The following is a 24,379-nucleotide window of genomic DNA, read 5'->3' on the forward strand; positions in this document are numbered from 1 at the left end:
TTTGTGCTCCTTTCAGCCTTACACCAATAACCCGGTCATTTGCATACTCTACATATTCCACACATTTAGCCAATTCCTTTGTCATAATCATTCCTACTCCATTAATTCCTTTTATTTCTCCTCCTGAGTAGTAGAATACATATTCATCTGACTGCAACTCTCCATGTCCATTCCATCTTACTTCAGCAACTCCTACGAGGTCCATATGATTCTTTTCCATCTCTCTTTTAAGGTTTTCTAGTTTTCCTGCTTGTAGCAGAGTTCTGACATTCCAGGTACCAATTCTCGTTTTGATTTTTTGCCTCCTTTCAAGTTGTCCCCCCCGGAGATCCGAATGGGGGACTATTTTACCTCCGGACACTGATTTAACATGAGAGGAAGCCATTTCTTGTGCATAAAATGGAGACTGCATTATGCAGGGAAGATAATCTGCAGTGGTATTCCGTTGCCTTCCGCAGTTCTGGAGGCACATATTTCCTTAAAATTTTAATGTGTGTACATGTTTGTCAAAATGTTTAACTTTTTGTAATTACTAGTGTATTTCAGCAATTTCATATGAACAAAAATGAGTGCACATGTGGATGGATCCAATACTAGACACACAGTTTTAATTTGAGACACAATTTAAAAAAGGAATAACTGTTCTTCTACACGGGCAGAAAAAAGAATATCTACAGATGCAATTTCCATTTTTTTTTTAATGAAACAATTACCTGGGTGGTGGCTGATGTGGGAAAAACGAGAATATGAGTGCAAGAAACATCCTGTGGAGTAGAAAGCTGGCAATTGACTGATGCTTGGCTGAAGCGTTCATCAGGAGTGAATTGATCTGGCATAAGCCTAAGAGCAGAGTCAGGCTCTAAAGAGACCAGACAAGCACTTAACACACAAGGAACATTGTTTGGATACATTAAACTACACTGATTGCATATCTCTTTGAGATGTTTCGATGCTTTCAGCAGTGATTTCCGACTAAGCAACCAGCTCCAACCTGTAATGAGAAAGGTTTATTATAGAACAATGACAGCAATTTTCACAGTCTTAACGATGCAAAGTTTACATAGAAATAAATTAACAAGAAAATTTTCAAAGGTCCCACAGAATTGTGTGTCTCTTTCTGCATTAGAACAAGTACATAAGATATTTATGGCAAATTTCTAGAATGAATGAAGTATCATTATTGTGATTTTACCTTACCAATTATTTACTGGATTCTACAAAAGTAGTTGTGTAATATTTCATAATCACACCCATACACACTTTGCCAATGACATCTTTGAAATTACATTTAAAGATAAGAAAGCTATCCAACAGTAATCTCCAGTAAGCTATAAATAACATACAGAGGTAATTAAAGTAAATTTATTACAAAATTATAAAAAACTACACCTTCCCTGTATAATCGCTATTCAAATTTAAGCATTTAACATATTTCTCATCACACATTTATAAAACCTCTGCATAAATTTCTGCCACCTGAGATCTCAGCCGGCCCACGACAGCATCTTGAAAGTTTGTTATAGGACTGCTGGGAACCAAGCCATGTCTTTGCGTGTTTGAAGAGGTAAAAATCACTGTGCCAAGTCATGAAATCCTATTTATCACAAAGTTTTTGTAATTTACTATGCCAGTGTTTGACTACAGAAGGATAGGCAGGCACTTCAGTCATGAACATACTTCTTCCATTCTTAAACAAATGACACCACTGATGCACATTATATCTGGTCTGGGTAAAAACAGATTTTTCAATGAATGAGATTTCCGACACTAAATCCATATTAGAGAACGAATTTCACATTTGGTAAGATTTTTAACTGCAATGTTCATTCTGAATGGCTACTGTAGGCAAACATGAAGCAATATGGCTTTTTCGCTACAACAGCTCTAAGCGCACTGACCTGCTGTGGCAGTAAGTGAAAAAATTGATCATTTTCCCACACACTTTCCCATGCTATGTGGAAACTAAGCTTCCATTTAAGATAGTAGATAATGTTTTGGATTGTAACAGATGTCTGAACACACTTTCCATGTTACAAAGAAGAGAAAACAAACTTGCATACCAATATTTGTTGCATAATTTTCCTGTATGGTTAGGTACCAATATTGAGTGCTTAATGGGTATTATTACTTGTTCTCTACTTATAAGCTCCATCACCTATTCTATCATCACTTATCATTCAGTTACTGATGGAGATTGTTCAGTATCACATTTAGTATGCCCAAATACAATATCAAAATACTGTTAATTTACAGTCAAGTATAATGTGACTGCAGAGAAACACAGTACCCACACTGACAGTTTTGAACCTCTTGGCCTGCAAGGTCTGGGTATTCTAAGAGGGTGAGATTGTTGACAGTTGGGAGCTCCAAAGTTAGGCATGTAATGAGAGGGCCCATTACGGATATGGCCATGAAGAAGGAGAAGGAATCCAGCATGTGCTCTGTGTGCATACTAGGAGAAGTCATTCCAGATGCCTTGAAGGGCATCCGGTGTAGCCAACTGCGTGTGGTAGTCCATGTCGATACTAACAATATGTGTCACTTTGGATCGGAAGTTGTTATCTCTGATTTTGGGCAGCTAGCTGAAGTAATAAAGACAGCTGGTCTTGCTTGTGAGATGATAGCAGAGCTCAGTCTGTAGTATCATCGACAGATAAAGAGTGAGGTCCTTTGGTACAGAGCCCAGGGGAGGTTCTGAATCTAAGGCTCAGACGGTTCTGCAATTGTACAGGCTGCAAATTCCTTGACTTGCGCCGTAGGATGATAGGTTTCCAGGTTCCACTATATAGGTCAGGGGTCCCGAACACACAGGAAGTGACTGTACAGGTAGTGGGGGCTGTGTGGAGGGGATTGGGTGGCTTTTTTAGGTTAGAGGATCCCAGGAAAGTGCAGAAAAGTCTTTAGTTTCAAAGGATGCAGGATGAACACAGGAAGGGGGTAGATATGGCAATAATCAACATTGTAGCTGTAAAGCGTCATAGCTGTGTTGGGAAAGAACTAGAGCTCCAAGCACTAAAAGAAGGCACTGCATCTCAAACTGTTATAGGCACAGAAAGCTGGCTAAATCTGGAAATAAGTTCAGCCGAAATTTTTACACAGGACTTAACTCTATCCACAAAGGGTAGATTAAATAAGTTGGTGATGGAGTGCTTCTTGCTGTCAGAAGTAGTTTACCTTGTACTGAAATTTAAGCAGATAGGTCCTGTGAGTATGGATAGAGGCTATACTCGATAACTGGAATATATTAATAATCGGTTCCTTTTGCCAATCACCCAACTCAGATGATAACAGTTGCTGAATAGTTCAAAGGAAACATTAGTATCATTTCAAATAAGTACGCCCCCCCCCCTCACACAATTATTGTTGGCAATGACTTCAATCTACCCTCAACATGTTGACAAAAAGGTGTGTATAAAGTTTTACTGAATACTTTCTCAGAAAATTATTTTGAACAATTAATTCAGCAGCCCACTCGAAGTGTTAATGGTTGTGAAAACATACATGACCTCTTAACAATAAATAATCCAGAACAAATAGGGAGTATCAATGGCAGATATTTGTATTAGTGACCACAAGGATGTGGTAGCTTGAATGAATATCAATATCCAAACCCAAAAATAAATACAAACTACATTTTTTTAAAAAAAGCAGATGAATAAGCACTCTACCTAAAAGACAATCTCCACTCCTTCCAATTTGAGTAATTAAGTATAGATCAGATGTGGTTTAAATTGAAAGAACTAGCATCTACGGCAATTGGGAAATATATACCAAATAAATTAATAAGACGCGGTACTGAACAAGTCACTGTTGCAGAAGCAATGAAAAAAGCACTCCAAATTTAAAAGAACGCAAAATCCCTAAGATTTGTGTAGTTTTATAGAAGCTTGAAATTTAGCACAAACTTCAATGTGATATGCTATTAATACTTTCCACAATGAAACACTCATGGCAAGGTGCAATCAATACCTTCACTGTGCAGTAATGATAGTGGTGATACTGAAGACAGTGTCATTAAAGCACAGCTACTAAACACAGTTTTCTGAAATACTTTAACAAAAGAGAACTAAGTAAATATTCCATAATTAGAATCAAGAACATACACCAATATGAGTAACTTAGAAGTAAATATTCTTGGCGTATTGAAGGAGCTTAAAACAATAAAACCAACACCTCCGGTCTAGATTATATACCAATCAGATTACTTTTGGAGTATGCTGATACAATAGCTCAATACTTAGCAAGCATATACAACCACTCGCTCACATACAGATCCATACACAGAGAGTGGAAAGTTGCACAAATCACAACAGTACTAAAGAAAGGAAATTACAGACCCTTATCACTAATGTTGATTTGCAGTAGGATTCTGGAACATGTACTGTGTTCTAAAAATTGAAGTCATATCTGGCATTTGCCAAGGAAGTACTATAGGCCATCTGTTGTCCCTAATGTACACAAATGGTTTAGTGGACACTATGAGCAGCCCTCTGAAATTTTATGCAGATGATGCTGTCATTTACCATCTTGTAAAGTCATCATATGACCAAAATGAATTGCAAAATGATTTACACAAGATATCTGTATGGTGCAAAAAGTGGTAATTGATTTTAAATAACGAAAAGTGTAAGTCCTTGACATGTCTATTAAAAGTAATCCACTACATTCTGGTTACATGATAAACCACACAAACCTAATGTCTGTCAGTTTAACTAAATGACTTGGAATTACAATTATGAACATCTTAAGCTGGAACAATCACATAGATAATGTTGTGGGGAAGGCAAACAAATGAATGCATTTTACTTGCTCAATGCTATGCTTGTGCGTCCTCGGCTAGAGTATTGCTGTGTGGTATGGGATCCTTGTGGCAATTATTAAAACAAAGGCATTTCTCATTGTGGTTGAACCTCCAAGAAATTTCGATCACCAACTTTCCCTCAGGGTGTAAAAATATTTTATTGATGTCCACCTACACATGGATACATGATCAATAAAATAAGGGAAATCAGAGCTTACACAGAAATATTTAAGAGTTTATTTTTCCCAAGAGGTGTTAGAGCTGTCAGAATGGTGGAGAGGTGGCTGGAAGGTGATTGAGATTCTTCTGGCAGGCACTTAATTGTGAATCATTCAGAAATTTTAGAGATGTAGATCACAAGATGCTTTCTTGTGCAATTTTTGCCAGAGGAGAAATGTATATTCACAATATTGGCTGGTGTGCTCTGCGTAAACAGCAACACCAATCTGTCCACCACCAAAAGATTATGTGAGCCCACCAGTTTTTGAGCCATATGCCAGCATGTGTACTTGGTTCCTAAATCAGTGACATTCCTGATTTTTACCATCTAATTACTTGTATTGATAAAGCACATTTCACCAAGGACACTATTTTCAACATTCAAAACAGCCACATGTGGATGATGTTACCTCCCATGCCACACATTCCTATGGTAAATACTTCTATACCACATCATGAGTTTAGTCACACTGAAGCATTGTGCAACTTGTATAGGTGGAGTTATTGGAAGTTGTGCCACTGAAAAGTCATGAAGAAAGGTGATGTCAGCACAGTGGCAGATCAACCCATTTAGTCAATTCCATTTGAGACTTCCCCACCAACATTTGACCCTTTCATTACGAGCGCCATATTTAGCTGGCATCCATGTGTTGCTCTGTGTGTGAGCGCCATAGTTTGCCAGCATCCATGCGATGCTCTGTATATATGAGTGGTGTATTTAGTCGAAATCCACGCGCTGAGCTGTGTTTACAAGCGCCGCAGTTTGCCGACATCTACACACTGATGTGCGAGTACGAGCAGCATATATAGAAGGCGTCAACATAAATCTTCCTTCAAGCGTTACAGGACACTGGAAAACAGTTATTAATTCTTTCGAGGTTCATAACATTAATTTGAAAATTGTATTTGTGGCTAAGTTTAGTTAGTTTTATAAAAAATTTTACCTCCCTTTTAGAATTCTACAGACGAGTTCAAAAAGAACTCTATTCACTAACAGACTCACTGATTCAGAAAATAAAAATCAACATATTGTTACATCACCTACAAAAACTAAGAAGAGAAGAGCTGAATGTAGTACTCCAGAATGAGAAGCAGAGAATATTTAACTCATTAACAGTGACGGTGAACTAAGGACATCAGAAATATTCGTGCCTAAAATACACAATTTTGTGTCAGAAAATTCAGGGATTAAAGTAAACATAACTAGATCAGCAAAACTCTTAGATCAGTTTCAGCTTTTCTTATCTGAAGATCTCATAAAATTAATTGTAAATTAAACAAATCACTATTGGTTTTGGAAATATAATAGTAACATAAACAATTCAGAAGGAACTGAAGTAGCCGAACTATACTGTCTTTCTGCTGAATCATTTTTAAAGATGCACAGCAAGAAACACTCTTTGGTTGAGTATTGCAGTAAAGACAAACTTCTGTGTAGCAATATTTTTGGAGTAGACTTATTTCAAATTATTACAAATGCTACATTTCAACCATGATGTCGGTTCTACCAATGATCGTTTGTACAAAATACAGAACGTCACTGATTTATTACGAAAAAAATTTAGTCCGTCATTTCAATCATTATAAAAGCCGTGGACAGACAGAAGTTTACTGTTATATAAAGGGCAGCTGTCTTTCAAAACAATACATCCCGTCCAAAAGAAACAGATTTGGAATAAAACCTTTTGTTCTTTGTGACTGAGATACAGGATTTGTACAAGATTTAATTGTTTATGTCGTATCATGTACCCTGGTGGATACCAAAAATATGGATACTGGAAAGTCAGGAGCAATAGTTGAAGCACTTATGAAGCCCTGTTTTCCTAGGGCCATACCGTTTAAGTAGATAATTGGTATACTAGTCCAGCTTTATTTAGAATGCTACATAATAATTGCACAAATGCAAGCATAAGAAAGAGAAGGAAAGGAATGCCCAACATTGATGAACGATTAAAAAGAGGACAGGCAATGTCTCGATCATGCCAAAATTTATTACTCAAAGTGGATGGATAAAAAATAAGTCTATATGCTTTCTACCATGTACTCAGGTGACTTTGATACAATAATCAACAACAGTGGGGGAAAGCAGTTGTCCAAAAACCTGTATGCCTATTCAATAGGTGCAGTAAATAAATCTGACATCGTTATAAGCACTGTGGAATCAACAGAAAAATCTTTGAAATGGTATCGCAAATATTTCTTTCGTATGTTGGGCATTTGTATGTGGAGTGCCTCTTGCCTTTATAAACACAAGAGGAAAGAACCAGTATCCATTGCAAAATTTCAATTGCAGTTAATTTCGGAAATACTGGAAAAGTATCATCGAATTATAAAATGTCAACATCCAACAGGCAATAATCATAAACTGAGATTAACAGAAAGACATTTTCCTTAGGTTTACAAATTGGTAGGAAGAAACAGAAATAGAAAGTGTGTTGTTTGCAGTGCAAATGACAGAAGACAAGAATCTAAGTACAGGTGTAAAAACTGTAATGTGGGTTTGTGTGTTGACCCTTGTTTTCAAATAATACTGAATTACATTATTACGTATAGACTGGCTAGTGAGATAGTTTTTGAAAGTAAAAGATAGAGGAATAACATTGAAATAGAAAGAGCGGATGGTACTCTAGCAGAAGAACCACAGGAGGTTTTGAACAGATGGCAAGAATATATTGAATGTCTGCATAAGGGGGATGAAATGCAAAGCAAAATCAAGGCTGAAGCGGAGCAATATGTGCCGGAAGATGGAAAGGGATTTACCATCTTGGAAGCAGATGTAGAAAAGGTGCTGAAGGAGATGAAGAACAGGAAGGCATGTGGAACAGATGAATTGCCAGCAGAACTGTTGAAGAGTCTGGGAAACAAGGTAAGAAAAGAAATAGTCTACCTCTGTAACGAGATATATGACAAAGGGGAATGGCCTGAGGACTTCGCTGCAACAGTTATGATACCAATAGAGAAAAAGAGAAATACTAAAAAATGTGAAGACTACCAGACCATCAGTGTAATTTCTCATGCAGCTAAAGTCTTGCTGAGAGTGTTGAATAGAAGGTTATATGGCAAGCTGGATAGAGGTATTGCAGAGGCGCAGTTCAGATTTAGAAGAGGAAAAGGAACAAGAGATGCTATTGGCCTGCTAAGAACTATAGGGGAAAGATATATGGAAAAGAGTAGAGAAATCTTTGCTGTTTTTATAGATTTAGAAAAGGCGTTTGACAGAGTTCAGTGGAACAAGCTGATGGATATCTTGAAAAGGAAAGGAGTAGATTGGAAAGAGAGACGACTAATACAGAATCTATATTTACACAAGAAAGTAAGGATAAGGACTGGAAATGAAATGTCAGAAGGAAGCAGCATTGGACGAGGTGTTAAGACGAGGTTGTTGCCTTTCCCCACTGTTGTTTAATGTATACCTTGAAGAGATTATTGCGAAAAGTTTAGATGGGAAAAAGAGGAATATGTATTGGTGGAAAGAGAATAGAACGTATAAGATTTGCTGATGACACGGTATTAGTGGCAGAAAGTGAGCAGACAGTGAATAACATCCTCAAAGATCTGAATGAAGCTTGTGTGGAATATGGGATGCAAATAAACACAGCATAAACAAAGAGTACGGTCATCAGTACAAGACGCAGACTGTCCAATATTAAAATAGGACAATCTACCATTAGCCAAGTAAGTGAATTTAAATATCTCGGATGCACAATAACTGAAGACTTGAGATGTCACCAGGAGGTGAAAACTCTAATTGCCATAGCGAAGGAGGCATTCAACAGGAAGAGGAGACTTTTATGTGGCAAATTAGATAAAGGACTAAGGAAAAGGCTTGGCAAATGTTTTGTCTGGAGTGTGGCACTATATAGGGCAGAAACATGGACACTGAGATGAGAGGATGAAAAAAGGTTAGAAGCATTTGAGATGTGGATGTGGAGGAGAATGGAGAGAATAAGCTGGATGGAAAGAGTGAGTAATGAAAGAGTATTGCAAAGGGTTGGTGAGAGAAGATTTCTGCTGATGGTTGTAAGAGAAAGGAAAAAGAACTGGTTGGGACACTCATTAAGAAGGGAGTGCTTGCTAGTAGATGCTTTGGAAGGATTGGTTTGTGGAAGAAGACTGAGAGGAAGAAGGAGATACAAGGTGATAGACAACATAAAGAGAAGAGGAAATTATGCAGACCTGAAGAGGATGGCAGAAGACAGGACAGCCTGGAGATCTACTATGTGAAAACCTGCCTTTAGGCAGAACACTGATGATGATGATGATGATGATGATATTAAAAATCTCTTGAATGATCCCAAATTACATTGTTGTTTATAATACTTGTAAAATCTTGGAATATATTGTTATGTAATGCTTAAATAAGGTAACCTGCACATCAGCGTACTGACGTGCAACTTTCACAGTTCGCAGCACACTGCACCGATCAGTGGCACCACTGCAGCGGAGCAGACTGCCGTAACTAAGGCCGGTATTACACTATCAAATTTCTTTGTCAAAGATTTGATCAAATATTCATCAAATTTCTTTGACAAAGATCTTTGATGTGGCGCTAAAAAGGGGTATTACACTGTCGTCATATTTTTTTGTCAAAGTTCAAGATGGCTGACAACAACAACTTGTTATTAACTGTAACAGTTGCATGTACCACAATTGCACTGTGTGCACATGTGGAAGAGAAGCAAGGAGGAAAAAGGAAACGTACCTGGGTGAAGCCATGGGGTTTGACGACACGATAAAAGCATTCAACAAAACTTGTTACGTGAGCTTATAGTGGAGGACATCAAGTCGTACATCAATTACTTAAGAATGGATGAGTAAACATTTCAGTATGTGCTCAGTGAAGTGTATCCTCATATCACAAAGCACAATACTCACTCAATAACTGCTATATCTGCAAAAGACAGGCTCACCTAACACTCCGATTCCTTGCTACAGGAGAGAGTTAGGTTAGGTTAGGTCAGGTCAGGTCTCCAATCTTCTTAATCTATTTTTGTATTCAGGGTGCCTCACGCTGTAAAGTGCCTCATCAGCTTCATACATCTCTATTAAATTTGTAGTTGTCGGTACACACAAATTGTATTTACTGGCAATGTTTATAAAAACACTACAAAGACAAAACGCTGCAGCAATGCTAGCGCTCCACGTAGTAACATGTCACATTGCAGTGAATAGGACACAAGCGACTTCTTTGATCAAATCTACAGCGAGGCCCTAGATTTGATCAAATTTGTTTGACAACAGATGAGATTTGACAAAGTTCCCTATTACACCATCAAATTTCTTTGACAAAGGTGCAACCCCTTCAGACTACTACTGGGTGATGCATTTAATTTATGAAGCCACTATAGTCAGAGGTGTACATGTTATTGATATGTTAGAATTGATTCACTACACATCTGGTATTTTTAACTTAGTGGTCAGAACATATTGGGAAATTTGTGCAACCTATACTGTAGTCATTTTATTGAGCAGCTTGCTATGTACCTATCTAAGAATTATCTCATTAGTCTAAATTTTAAAAAAAGTTTTGTCCTAATTGTAATAAATAAAATGAGCAATTTTTAGACATGTATTTGTGTAGAAGTTTATATATCTATTCCTGTCAACAGCATCTAGAAATGTAATACGAATTGCGAACAGCTCATGTATTTGATGCCAGACTAATCATTAACAATTTGAAACAATTGTTAATTTGAGACACTGTGATTTATGTAACTACAGAACAATGAGAGTAGTAATTTTAGTAACACTGAATCATTGTTCTTTGCTTACAGTATTTCCATTTATTATGAATTAAAAATAAATCTTAAAAAGATGTTACCTTTAAGTTCTCCATGCCCTATTCGGCCAATGCGACCCACCACTAACCGCCACGACTGTACACTTTGTGACATTACACTCAAAATGAAGTCCATAAGTTTCTGAAGCCCTACACGCCTCGCAGATGCCTTCCTTCTTCGACTTCTATTTGGAATATCAATGTTTATAACTGAAGTTTCATAAATTTCACCACGCTCATCTGTGGCTGCAGTAAGCAACCAGCGTTGGTCTTCAGACAGACAATAACTCACATACAACACAGAACACTGTTCTCCACTAGACTGGCCAAATGATTCATTTGATTCCGCTTTCTCCTTAACTGGTGCAAGAACATAGGGTGGTGTGTAGAGACGATAGGGAGCTCTGTTCTTTTCCTGCAAAACAAATGCTTTCGGTTACTGTTTACTAAATAGTTGTTCAAATTCAACTACAGCTTCTAAGTATACCACAAAGTTCTATGAAAATAAATAAAAACAGAAACTCACATCTTTTTTCTTCAAGAATAGATCAGCCATAGCTGCTGTGCCAAAACCAGTTAATGACTTTATATTTGATGTATGTGTAAGCAGACGTCGGCATTGAGAAAATACTGAGAACGCCTGCGCTCTCATTTGATCATTGTGTTTGATGTGATCACCCATCTTCCCAAGTTCCACTATGCTTTCTAGAGATATTATCTGTAACAAAACCAATGACAAGTACACGGTTAAAACAAGTAATATATGTGATCTTGTCTTGATAAGCCTAAAAAAGCAGCTAAAGATTCTAGGCATCAACTGAGCAATGAAGTGATAGTATGGGTACACAAATTCAGAATCAGTCACTTCTTGCACTACTCGCAGCCTAATAACAACTGTAAAAAACAGAATGCAATTAAATGAATGTTGTTGTTGTTGTTGTTTTCAGTCCTGAGACTGGTTTGATGCAGCTCTCCATGCTACTCTATCCTGTGTAAGGTTCTTCATCTCCCAGTACCTACTGCAGCCTACACCCTTCTGAATCTGCTTAGTGTATTCATCTCTTGGTCTCCCTCTACGATTTTTACCCTCCTTGCTGCCCACCAATACTAAATAGGTGATCCCTCGATGTCTCAGAACATGTCCTACCAACCGATCCCTTCTTCTAGTCAAGTTGTGGCACAAGCTCCTCTTCTCCCCAATTCTATTCTATGCCTCCTCATTAGTTATGTGATCTACCCATCTAATCTTCAGCATTCTTCCGTAGCACCACATTTCGAAAGCTCATATTCTCTTCTTGTCTAAACTATTTATCAGCCACGTTTCACTTCCATACATGGCTACACTCCATACAAATACTTTCAGAAACGACTTCCTGAATTTTAAATCTATACTCAATGTTAAAAAATTTCTCTTCTTCAGAAACGCTTTCCTTGCCATTGCCAGTTACATTTTATATCCTCTCTACTTCGACCATCACCAGTTATTTTGCTACCCAAATAGCAAAACTCATTTACTATTTTAAGTGTCTCATTTCATAATCTAATACCCTCAACATCACCCAACTTAATTCGACTACATTCCATTATCCTTGTTTTGCTTTTGTTGATGTTCATCTTATATTCTCCTTTCAAGACACTGTCCATTCCATTCAACTGCTCTTCCAAGTCCTTTGCTGTCCCTGACAGAATTACAATGTCATCAGCGAACCTCAAAGTTTTTATTTCTTCTCCATGGATTTTAATACCTACTCCGAATTTTTCTTTTGTTTCCTTTACTGCTTGCTCAATATACAGATTGAATAACATCAGGGAGAGGCTACAACCCTGTCTCACTCCCTTCCCAACCAATGCTTCCCTTTCATGCCCCTCAACTCTTATAACTGCCATCTGGTTTCTGTACAAATTGTAAATAGCCTTTCACTCCCTGTATTTTACCCCTGCCACCTTTAGAATTTGAAAGAGAGTATTCCAGCCAACATTGTCAAAAACTTTCTCTAAGTCTACAAATGCTAGAAATGTAGATTTGCCTTTCCTTAATCTTTCTTCTAAGATAAGTCGTAAGGTCAGTATTGCCTCACGTGTTAGAACATTTCTATGGAATCCAAACTGATCTTCCCCGAAGACGGCTTCTACCAGTTTTTCCACTCATCTGTAAATAATTCATGTTAGTATTTTGCAGCTGTGACTTATTAAACTGATAGTTTGGTAATTTTCACATCTGTCAACACCTGCTTTCTTTGGGATTGGAATTATTACATTCTTCTTGAAGTCTGAGGGTATTTCGCTCGTCTCATACATCTTGCTCACCAGATGGTAGAGTTTTGTCAGGACTGGCTCTCCCAAGGCCGTCAGTAGCTCTAATGGAATGTTGTCTACTCCCGGGTCCTTGTTTCGACTTAGGTCTTTCAGTGCTCTGTCAAACTCTTCACGCAGTATCATATCCCCCATTTCATTTTCATCTACATCCTCTTCCATTTCTATAATATTGTCCTCAAGTACATTGCCCTTGTATAGATCCTCTATAAACTCCTTCCACCTTTCTGCTTTCCCTTCTTTGCTTAGAACTGGTGGGTTTCCATCTGAGCTCTTGATATTCATACAAGTGGTTCTCCTTTCTCCAAAGGTCTCTTTAATTTTCCTGTAGGCAGTATCTATCTCCCCGCAAGTGAGATAAGCCTCTACATCCTTACATTTGTCCTCTAGCCATCCCTGCTTAGCTGTTTTGCACTTCCTGTCGATCTCATTTTTGAGACATTTGTATTCCTTTTTGCCTGCTTCATTTACTGCATTTTTGTATTTTCTCTTTTCATCAATTAAATTCAATATTTCTTCTGTTACCCAAGGATTTCTACTAGCCCTCATCTTTTTACCTACTTGATCCTCTGCTGCCTTCACTACTTCATCTCTCAGAGCTACCCATTCTTCTTCTACTGTATTTCTTTCCCCCATTCCTGTCAACTGTTCCCTTATGCTCTCCCTGAAACTCCGTACAACCTCTGGATAGTCGGTTCATCCAGTTCCCATCTCCTTAAATTCCCACCTTTTTGCAGTTTCTTCGGTTTTAATCTACAGTCCATAACCAATAGATTGTGGTCAGAGTCCACATCTGCCCCTGGAAATGTCTTACAATTTAAAACCTGGTTCCCAAATCTCTGTCTTACCATTATATAATCTATCTGATACCTTCTAGCATCTCCAGGATTCTTCCATGTATACAACCTTCCTTTATGATTCTTGAACCAAGTGTTAGCTATGATTAAGTTATGGTCTGTGCAAAATTCTACCAGACGGCTTCCTCTTTCATTTCTTACCCCCAAGCCATTTCACCTACTATGTTTCCTTCTCACCCTTTTCCTACTCTCGAATTCCAATCATCCATGACTATTACATTTTCGTCTCCCTTCACTACCTGAATAATTTCTATTATCTCATCATACATTTCATCACTTTCTTCATCAACTGCAGAGCTAGAGTGCATATAAACTTTTACTACTGTAGTAGGCATGGGCTTCATGTCTATCTTGGCCACAATAATGCATTCACTATGCTGTTTGTAGTAGCTAACCCGCACTCCTATTTTTTTATTCATTATTAAACCTACTCCTGCATTACCCATATTTGATTTTGTAATTATAACCCTGTATTCACCTGACCAAAAGTCTTGTTCCTCCTGCCACCGAACTTCAATAATTCCCACTATACCTACCTTTAACCTATCCATTTCCCTTTTTAAATTTTCCAATCTACCTGCCCGATTAAGGGATCTGACATTCCATGCTCCGATCCGTAGAATGCCAGTTTTCTTTCTCCTGATAATGACGTCCTCTTGAGTAGCTATTTTACTTCCGGAATATTTTACCCAAGAGGACGTCATCATCATTTAACCATAAAGTAAAGCTGCATGCCCTTTGGAAAAATTACAGCTGTAGTTTCCCCTTGCTTTCAGCCGTTCGCAGTACCAGGACAGTAAGGATGTTTTGGTTAGTGTTACAAGGCCAGATCAGTCAATCATCCACACTGTTGCCTCTGCAACTACTGAAAAGGCTGCTGCCCCTCTCCAGGAATCAGATACCCCTCCGTTGTGGTTGCACCTACGGTACGGCCATTTGTATCACTGAAGCACGCAAGCCTCCCCACCAACGGCAAGGATTTTGCATTTTTGGCCACACTGTTATAAAATTTCATGGAACTCAGCAGTTCACAGGTATTATATCCATACTGATTTCATTGAACAACAATATTTTTTAAGAAAGTGCTATAATTTTTAGAGGAAGATATTTAAGTCTGTGGTCATAACACGTGAGTTCCACATTTCTGTGGATAAAAATAGCGCACAAAAGAACAATGAAATTATACAGTAAGTTAAAGATAAGCAAAGTGGTTTCTTAAAAGGTGAAAAATTGTGTGTGCATGAGAGGGTTGTGGAAGAGAAGAGGGCAGAAAAGATACATATGTAGACATACAGAGTAAGGGGAGGATGTGGGGTGGGGTGGGGTGAGGTGGAGGGGAGTATAGGGTAGAAGATGGACTGAGGGAGGAGAGAAATATCCGTGGGAACAACACATTCTGCTCTACAAATTCCATTTGTGTGTTCGAGATATGTGTCGATTGAGGTCCATTGGTAAGGCAAGAGAACAATTTAGTTAGCTACAGGTATCTCAAATAAGTGAAACTCATCTCCAAGCCCATCTACACAGTCAAAGATGAAAAATGTCAGAACAGTAAAGCTATATCCACTGTCAGGTCTTAGAAACAAACAGCAATGTTTTATACATTTTATACACTATATTCACAGAAGTTAATGATTATGTGATCCAGTGCATGTGATAAATTTGTTTTTTAGCAGCATTATTTGGTAGCTGATGGTAATTGGTAAGGAAATACATGATCGCCTGCCCACTGATAATCATAGTCTGTCACATGGATTGGTCAATAAATGAAGAAATGAACACAATACTAAATGATGAGTAGCAATACATGGCATTTGCGAATAGTATTGATGTAATTGTATGGAGGGGAGTGATCCAAATATACTGTCTCACCTCTGACATTGCATACATCTATGCACACTGTTCCACATTAACCATACTGCTCAATACAAGGATCAATCTTCACAGGAAGATGGTCATGTAACAATAACAATAATAACAATAATAATAATAATAATAATAATAATAGTTACTGTTTACTCATCCAGGAAGTAAAAACTCTAACTAGACCATTTACTATGAAGCTACAAGCAATTTCACCCCTCTCAATGATTAAAACAATTTCTACGGATATAAACAAAGAGTATACCTCAACATGCTAGGTGCTGATTGTGTCATCACATCAATATTTTTATATGGAGATGGCAGCGAGTGGTTAATGGTTGAAACTGCTAACAGCGAATAACCATTTTCCCAGAAATTTTATTAAGAACTGCCAAAAAGGCACAAAATAGAAGTACAAGTCAAATCTACAACCCAAGAGAACACCGACTGTGGAAATAATACTTCAAGAACAAAGGATCTCTAATACACAACAGAAATAAGCATGTACACATTACCAAAAAACATTTATTGTTGTACCGTCTCACAGCAAGTGTCAATCTTTGATTGCACCTATAAGCCTTGTAAGATTTTTCTACTCATATTTAATAAAAATAGGTTTTCTTTTTACACAATTTACCTGCACAGTTATATTATTGCGCATATTCTCTGGCACATTGCTTTGCACAGCAATGAAGCATCTTAATAAGCCCAGGCAGGAGAGGCGCTGAAGGTCTGGACTGTCTCTTCCAATGGTGAAAGGATCGACAATATACACAACTATTGCTGGGGGATCTGAATCATCATCATCATGACTGCAATCACCAGAACCACCCACTGAACCACCAGATAACAATGGATCACGAGCACCAGATCCTGTGTCACTATCTGCCAAAGCAATCAGAAGATAAAAAATAATTACAAGACCATTTAATACTAACAAGCGCAAATATAAAATCATGCCTTTTAAGAATATGTTGAAAGAGTAAGACAAATAAGTACTAACATGAGGTAAATTTAGAATTTTCGGATCTGTACAGTTTGTAATGTATGCTATATAATCAAATTCTGTTATTCAATTATTATCCAAGAAATTAAATTACATGCAGTAGACTACTACACAAATATTATGTGAAATAGCATTCCATGTATTACACAATAAATTCAGCAAATCTTTTTGCCATTACATATGGAACAATATCACATTAACCAAGTAAATTTGCCTCGAATGCCAGTCGACTTACTATAAAAATTCAAAATGAGCATGTGCAGTTGTCTTTATAGAAAGTTTTGCAAGCAGTATTTGTGCCACAATTTTCTTTTTATGATATATATATCATATCATGTGCAGTCATATTTTTCTCTTTCATTCACAGGTAGTGATAAATCTTACATGTTTGCAGTCCAACAGTACCTAATTTCAGTTTCATCCTTCAAAGAACTAAGTCCGGAAGCTACATAGCTCTGAAATGGATGTGTTACATGGATAGTGATCATAAATTTAACTGTTTGCAATATTCAAAGTAAGTTACTCCGGGTCATAAACAAATTGTACATACAAGCAAGGATAAAATTAATTATTTATTTAGTTACTGCCTTAAATTCTTCTATCGTACTGTAAAACACAAACAACTGAATGGCCACAATGAACTGAAGTTTATTCTTCTTCCATATACAAGCAAACTACAACTGCAAACATACACAAACACAGAAACAATTCAGGCACTGATAATATGCAGCTGCTCAGAATCAGTAACAACAAAATAGTGGGAGAGTGCCTGCTGCACTGAACTTATAAAGACGAGGGCTCTGGTAGATAGCACAGAGAATGATATCCTGTGTGCAAAAGTCATCTGGCCCACTGCGGGTGGTCTCTGATGGCCGGCCCACATGGATGCTGTTGGCTGAATATTCAAAGCGTAGCACACCAGCTGCTTGGTGCCACGACTTTTATTCAAGTTCTACGCACAGATTTATAGCACGTCCTTCTCCCCTCCCCTATTCCCAGCCCCCCCCCCTAAAAATATTTATTAAATTACTATAAAGAATAGGCGTTATGCTGATGGGGCATCAGGGTAAATGTGTAAAAATCCCTGGCAACAGTAGCAGATGCCACAGGCAATGATGGCAGCATCTTGACATCCACCTCCTCCAAGTGGTGGAACTGTGCCAAGGTGAAGGCACCAGCCACACTGGCAGCGAAATTGCTGGTGGCAGTAAAGCTTTGTGGGAAGGCCCGGCAACAGGTGCTGGAGGGGGCGGGGCGCGAGGAGCTGGACCCCAGAGGAGAGAAGAGAGGCAGGAGGCGGCGACATCAACAAGGAGGGTAGTTCCGTCCGTGCAGAAGGGACATCCTACAAGGCCACGACAGGTGCTGAGGAAGGAGGCTGCAGCGGTGGATCTGCATAAGCAGATGCAGGAGAAAGTGTGGCTGGCGATCACAGAGCATCTCGGATGGACTCTCTTGTAGCAAATTCCTTTAGGGGCGCAAAAATCCTAGAAAACCTGAGAGACAAATTGTGGATCATTATCTGCCATAAATATATCACGCAATCCTTCAATAGAAAAAAATTTAGAGTAGGCCTCAATCATAGCTGTGACATAAGGAGAGCGGATAACATGTGAAGCAGCGACAACCAATGGCGAGGAAGAATTTAGGAAGGGTCTCAAGAAATCAACATGGACATGTTTCCACAGACACTGCATTGTGGACCATGGAGAGACTGAGCCTGTGGTGCCTCCTTTTGTGTACGAAATTGAGAGCAGGCCGCAACAAGATGTACACAGTCACCATCAATGACAAGCCAATATGAGTGAGACAGGCCAATAACTTGGTACGCAATACCCCCCCCCCCCCCCCCAATGTCTCTGATGTAGGAGCTGAAGCACATATCACCATAGGGTGGCCAGTATCAGAACCTTAGGCGAGAGCACATCCTTAGCTAAGAGAACAACATCATCAAATAGCAACCAGCAGTGAATGGGGGCAAAATAGTTGTGCCAAAGATGCTTGAAAGAGGAGAACAACTTGACACAAAATCTGATCTGCAGCAATAACAGCTGCAATCCAGGAGCTCATAACCCTTCCATTGTACATTGTGCCTCAACGCCTAAGTGAAAGCACAGGAGTTCATCCCGATCAATAGTATGATCCGGCCCCATCGGAAGCTGGTGCAGCACATTGGCACCGGCACCGGCACTGTGTGGCAGGCCAAAAATGTATTTCACAGTTGTAGCAAGACAGAAACAAGGCCCAATCCCAGAGGCAATGTGGTGCTTTGTCGGACAACAAAGCAGAAGGATTAAAGAAGAAACCAAGGGCTAGTGATCAGTAATGAGGTCGAACTGGGACCCATACAAGAACACATTAAACTTTTTGAGGACATAGACCAAAGCAAGCACTTTATTTTCAAATTGGAGTAGCACTACTGAATGGAGTTGAGCATTTTTAATGCTTAATCTGTCAGACTTTAAGAACCATCCTCATATCAATGTGCGGGAATGAGACTGAATCCACAATGAGAGGCATTTGTAGCACAACCAGGTTACGGAATAAATTTATGCTAGTAAGTGATTTTAATTAAAAATCGCTACAGTTCTTTGACATTTGTAGGGTAATGCAGAACTGTAACTGCAGCAACATGACAATGTAAAGGCATAACACCATACTGATAAACCTCAAACCCCAAATACACATGGTATGGCTGAAAAAAGTGTAACATGCCCAAGTCATGCTTCAACCCTGCAGTTCATAAGACTATGAACAAGGTGGGTTATGTAAACGTTCTTCCACAGGTGCACCCCCTTGGACATTGTCAATTGTAAAAAATACTGAAAGATCAGAATCCACATTTAATGAAACTGATAAATAGGCTTAAGACAAACCAATTTTGTAGAAAAGCCGGCCTCCAGCGAGTTTAGCAAACAACTTGTCTGGGGGGGGGGTGTCAAAGTGTAGGTGTCAAAGACAGATTGAGTGTTAACTGAAACTTTAAAATTGTTGGAGGGGTGCATCTGTATAGTCAGTTTTTTTAACAATCATGAATGGGGTAGACCACTATGATGCAATAGGCTGTACGACACACAATGAAATCAGCCTTTCCATTTTTTATTTCACTTAATAACACAAAGAGTCTGGAATAGGGCACGCATGGAAAAAGGGTGGCTGTGCCATAGGTTTCAGGATAATGTGATCCACAAAATTAGTGACATATCCTAACATATCTGATAAGAGAGATGAGAACTCTGAACACAGAGAATCTAACTGCTGGCAGGGAACATGGTCAGAAACTATGTGCATTGTATTCGAAATGGAAAACCCAAAAAAAATGGAAGAACCCAGATGAACAAATCTTTGGTACCAGCATCAATCACTACAAAAACAACAAAGGTCAAGAAATAAACCACAGATTTATACATAGTGGGAGCTGTAAATTGCCCCAAAATTGGAGTAGCTGCTTGTTGTGATTTACCATACATTGAGTAACAAGAGACAACACCAGTCATCCAGAATCCACACAAGTTTGCAAGTCCAGTCGTCATGGCTGCACCCAGATCCGTTTATAGTCTGAGCAATCTGTCCATCATTCACGCTTGATAAACAGTTTGTTGTGACTCGTAAGCACTGGAGAGACACAATTAACACCCATGCCCATGACTGCAGGAAGGGGCTGGGAACGACACACAGATTCTGTATGTCTTTTTTCCTACAGTTGTTGCAAGTCACCCAGTACTTAGGGCACATGGCCCTGTCATTTTGCATGAAACACTATGGGCAATATGGAAGCACAAAGCACTGCCGTTGCTGTGGTGGAGGTTTAGCACATAGCTGTCCAGTGCAGCACAGAGATCATGTTTATATTGCTGTCCGCTTGAACTTACCGACACCTGACTACCAGGAACAGGAGCCACTGTGGGTATGTCACATCGAGCCTCGTTCTGATCACCAGCAGATGAGATTACTAAAAAGATTGAGCAATATTTCACACTTCAGCCAAAGACAGATTCTCGAACTGCAGTGCCTGTTGACGCATGTCCTACTCAGGAGCCAACCAAATGATGGCATCACGGACCATAGAATCAGCACAAGAATTGTGTAGAGCATCAATGACAAGCTGAATTGCGGCTAAGTCTGGTAGACTGGTGGAGCTATTTATGACAAAGATAGAACTCTACATGTACTGCAATGATGTGTGTGCTTATGATAATAATTGGACAACTACTTACACATTTTGTTGAATGGAAGTGGCACACATTCTTGGAGCAGTGGTAACTAGTACAACAGCTGGTAGACCCGAAGATAAATCCAAGAAAGGATCAATGCCTTACACATGTTTGTGTTAGTGACACCAAAAGTGAGGAAGTGTTGCCAAAGTCGCTTCTCGTAAGCCTCCCAGTCTTTGGCTGCATCATTGTAAGGGGAAAAAGGTGGCAGGTATGCTGATAGCATGGAAGTCTGCTTAGTCAGTGTGGCTGACTTAAGTTCCTGATAGCAACCCTAAGAGCCTGCTGCTGTGCTGCTGCTTGAGGAGAGATTGAAACACTACCTCCATGGACAGATGAACTGACAGACGGAACACCACAATCGTTTCCAATTTTATCGTACTGTAGGACACAAACAAAAGCATTGTCATAATTAACCAAAATTTATTCTTCATCCATATACAAGTGAACAGCAGTTCAGAGCACAGACACAAACTTGGAAACAAAACGAGTACGAACACAAGCAGTTGCTGACTGTAGGTCTGACCACAATATAAGGGCAAGTGCCTGCAGCACAGGGCTTACAAAATGGAGGGCTCCGGTAGACAGTGTGGCTGGTGCTGCGCTGTGTGAACAAGCCATGAGGTCCATCAGACGTGGCCTCTCTAGTGGACAGCCCACGCAGATGAACATTTAAAATGTAACGCACCTGCAGTCTGGTGCTGTGGTGCTTATCTGCATATTATAGGGTTATAGCAGTGTGTGTTTTCTTGGCTCATAAATTCAGATAACTTTCAGTAGGTAAGGACTGAATTTCACACTATACTGATTTAGTCTTATAATTTCTTTTGTACGCTGTCCTCCACTCCTTTTAACCACCTGTCTCTTAGCCTTTTTCCCCTGCCCTTTCATCTTGTGTACCTTCCTGGGTAATCTCTTCTCCTTTACGTAACTGACGTATCTAGTATCATCTAAGCCCTGAGTCCTATTTTGTCACTGTAATACTATTTCTCAAGGTTTCATCCCACTATATTGTATTTTGCTTCTCACTCTCCCTTTCATTACCCATTTTCCAATGCATGTGTCAGGATTGTAAAATTACAATTATTACAATTTTACCAGCCACGTCCTGCTTCTACTTTGCCACTTGTCTTTTACTGTACTTAAAAAAAGAACTTACCAAAGAATTTCCTAATTATAATTTACTATCATCAAAAACTAGGTCATCTCTCTAATTTCCAAAGGACTGCTATTTTCTGGCACTGGTCATAGTATTAAATAAACAATTACCTCATAAGACAGTTAAGCAAATCATCAATAAGCTCTTTTCTACTTCCTTATCTCCTCTAGAGTAAATACTCATGTTTTATTTACATCTACACACATACTCTGAAAGCCACTTACAGTGCATGGCAGAGAGCATATTCTACCAAAATTATCAATTTCCTGTCCTATTCCACTAGCATATTGAGCCAGGGAAAAATGATGGTTAATATTTGACTGCAAACGCCCTACTCTGTCTTGTCTTCATTCTCATTTCCCTCACATGAGATATATATGGTGGTGGCAGCGTAATGGTCAAGTCTTCCTGGAAGACAGGTTCTCAAAACTCTCACTCAACAGAGTTTTGTGAAAATTATATTATCTTTCCATCAAGGATTCACATTTAAGTTTCCCAAGAATTTCTGCTGCACTTACGTATGGACTACAAGAAGCCATTCTGGTTTTAGTAGTGTTTTATTAGTGTTTCCGGGTTCACTCTATGTCTATTGTCATGCATATGTCATCAGTACTCCAAACACTGAACAGTATTCCAGAACTGATTACAGTAGCATCTTGAATGCGTTTTATTTTACATATGCATTGCATTTTTTTCTTGATCTATTCTAACGAACTTAAGTCCTTCAGTCACCTAACCTAACACTGGTTTATGAGATCTTTCCAATTCACGTCACTTCTTAATTTGTGCATAATGTGACATGCTCATGATGTTTACCATTCATCTGGTAATCCGAAACAACCAGGTTCTCTCCCTGTTACAAGCATTATCCTCGATTTATCCACATTTGAGGATAGTTGTCTTTCGCTAAATCAAGTAAGCATTTCCTTACAATCATACAATGACAGTACCTTCTTATAGACAACAGTGTTGTCAGTGAACAATCTTACAGTGGTGCTGATCATTTCTGATAAATCTTTTACATATACTGACAACACCTGATGTCCTATTGTACTTGGGCACATTGACTGTCCAGTGTAACATATGTGTTCTCTTAGTCAAATATTCATTGACCCACTAACATATGTGTAAAAAAATACTCTGTATTAGCGTATTTACCATAATGCAATAGCCTTGCCTACATAATTCGCACATCTTGGTGCACATTCTGTTGCGTATTAGGTAAGTAGTCTATCTTTCTTTTGTCTGGCGATCAAGAAACTTAACAATGTTAGCAGCTAACAGTATAACAAACTGTCTTAGTTCAGGAACTGTTACTTTTTTTCTTCACGGAAGAAAGGGCAATAGGTTGGGGAATATAATTAAGGCTGGGCAGGTCATACAGACCACAGGGTGAGAGGGATGCCACCTGATGTGAGGATGTGGTTTCCTCTCACTCATGCAACATGTGGATCCTTCTCATCCTGTAGTCTGAGTGACATGCCCCTCCTTTATAACCTTCTGAACATACCCTCTTTTCTCCCTGAGGAATGAACTAACAGTTCCTAAAGCTAGGATGATTTCCTGTACTTTTATTTGTGCCTACTATTCCATACTCCATATTTTTTTTTCCAGTGAATTTTCCTTTTGGTATAAGTAATGGCAAGATGCCCTGACAAATGTTCATGGCGGCATTTCCTGTAATCAAATTCTGTACTGCACTTTCTGAACACCACTTTATACGAGAGTGAGTCAATAAATAAGTCTCACAAGCCAGAATAGCACATATTGTTTTAAATTATGCACTAGAACGTATCTAGAAAATGGAAGCACATTTCATGTAGAAGGTAGCTGATAATCAGTATTGTGGCTAACACACAGTAATCTGCAGCCAGATGGCAAGTGTGCCATGTGTACCTGACTAGAACAGCACGAATTTCGTATGCCAAGGGACATCAGCAGTGGATGTTCACAGTTAAATTCATCGCTTATACGTTTAGAACTGCATTGCATGGAAAGTTGTGTTCAGTTGGATAAAGGAATTCAAAGAAGAACAAGGAAAAGAAATCACAAAAAAGAAAAGTCATGGTTATCAGGTGACGCCACGTTGTTTCCACATTTAGAGGTGTTTCATTACCCCTGAACACATCAATCTTTGAGATTGCAGCAATTTATGGAATGAAATAAAT

The 24,379-nt window shown here is 38.8% G+C and overlaps 1 protein-coding gene across 2 annotated transcripts in view; it reads right to left on the reverse strand.

The window, feature by feature from the left end:
- LOC126461704 (mediator of RNA polymerase II transcription subunit 13) overlaps nt 1-24,379 on the reverse strand; it is a 215,840-nt gene that overhangs the window by 11,651 nt on the left and 179,810 nt on the right. For both annotated transcript variants that reach the window (XM_050096016.1, XM_050096015.1), the window contains exons 17-20: nt 16,470-16,717; nt 11,326-11,517; nt 10,842-11,214; nt 714-991 (exon numbers count right to left, since the gene is read on the reverse strand). In XM_050096016.1, the coding sequence (XP_049951973.1) occupies nt 714-991; nt 10,842-11,214; nt 11,326-11,517; nt 16,470-16,717 (1,091 nt within the window). The remainder of the gene's footprint in view (nt 1-713; nt 992-10,841; nt 11,215-11,325; nt 11,518-16,469; nt 16,718-24,379) is intronic.

Source organism: Schistocerca serialis, chromosome 1 (assembly GCF_023864345.2).
Source record: "Schistocerca serialis cubense isolate TAMUIC-IGC-003099 chromosome 1, iqSchSeri2.2, whole genome shotgun sequence".
NCBI classification, from domain to species: domain Eukaryota; kingdom Metazoa; phylum Arthropoda; class Insecta; order Orthoptera; family Acrididae; genus Schistocerca; species Schistocerca serialis.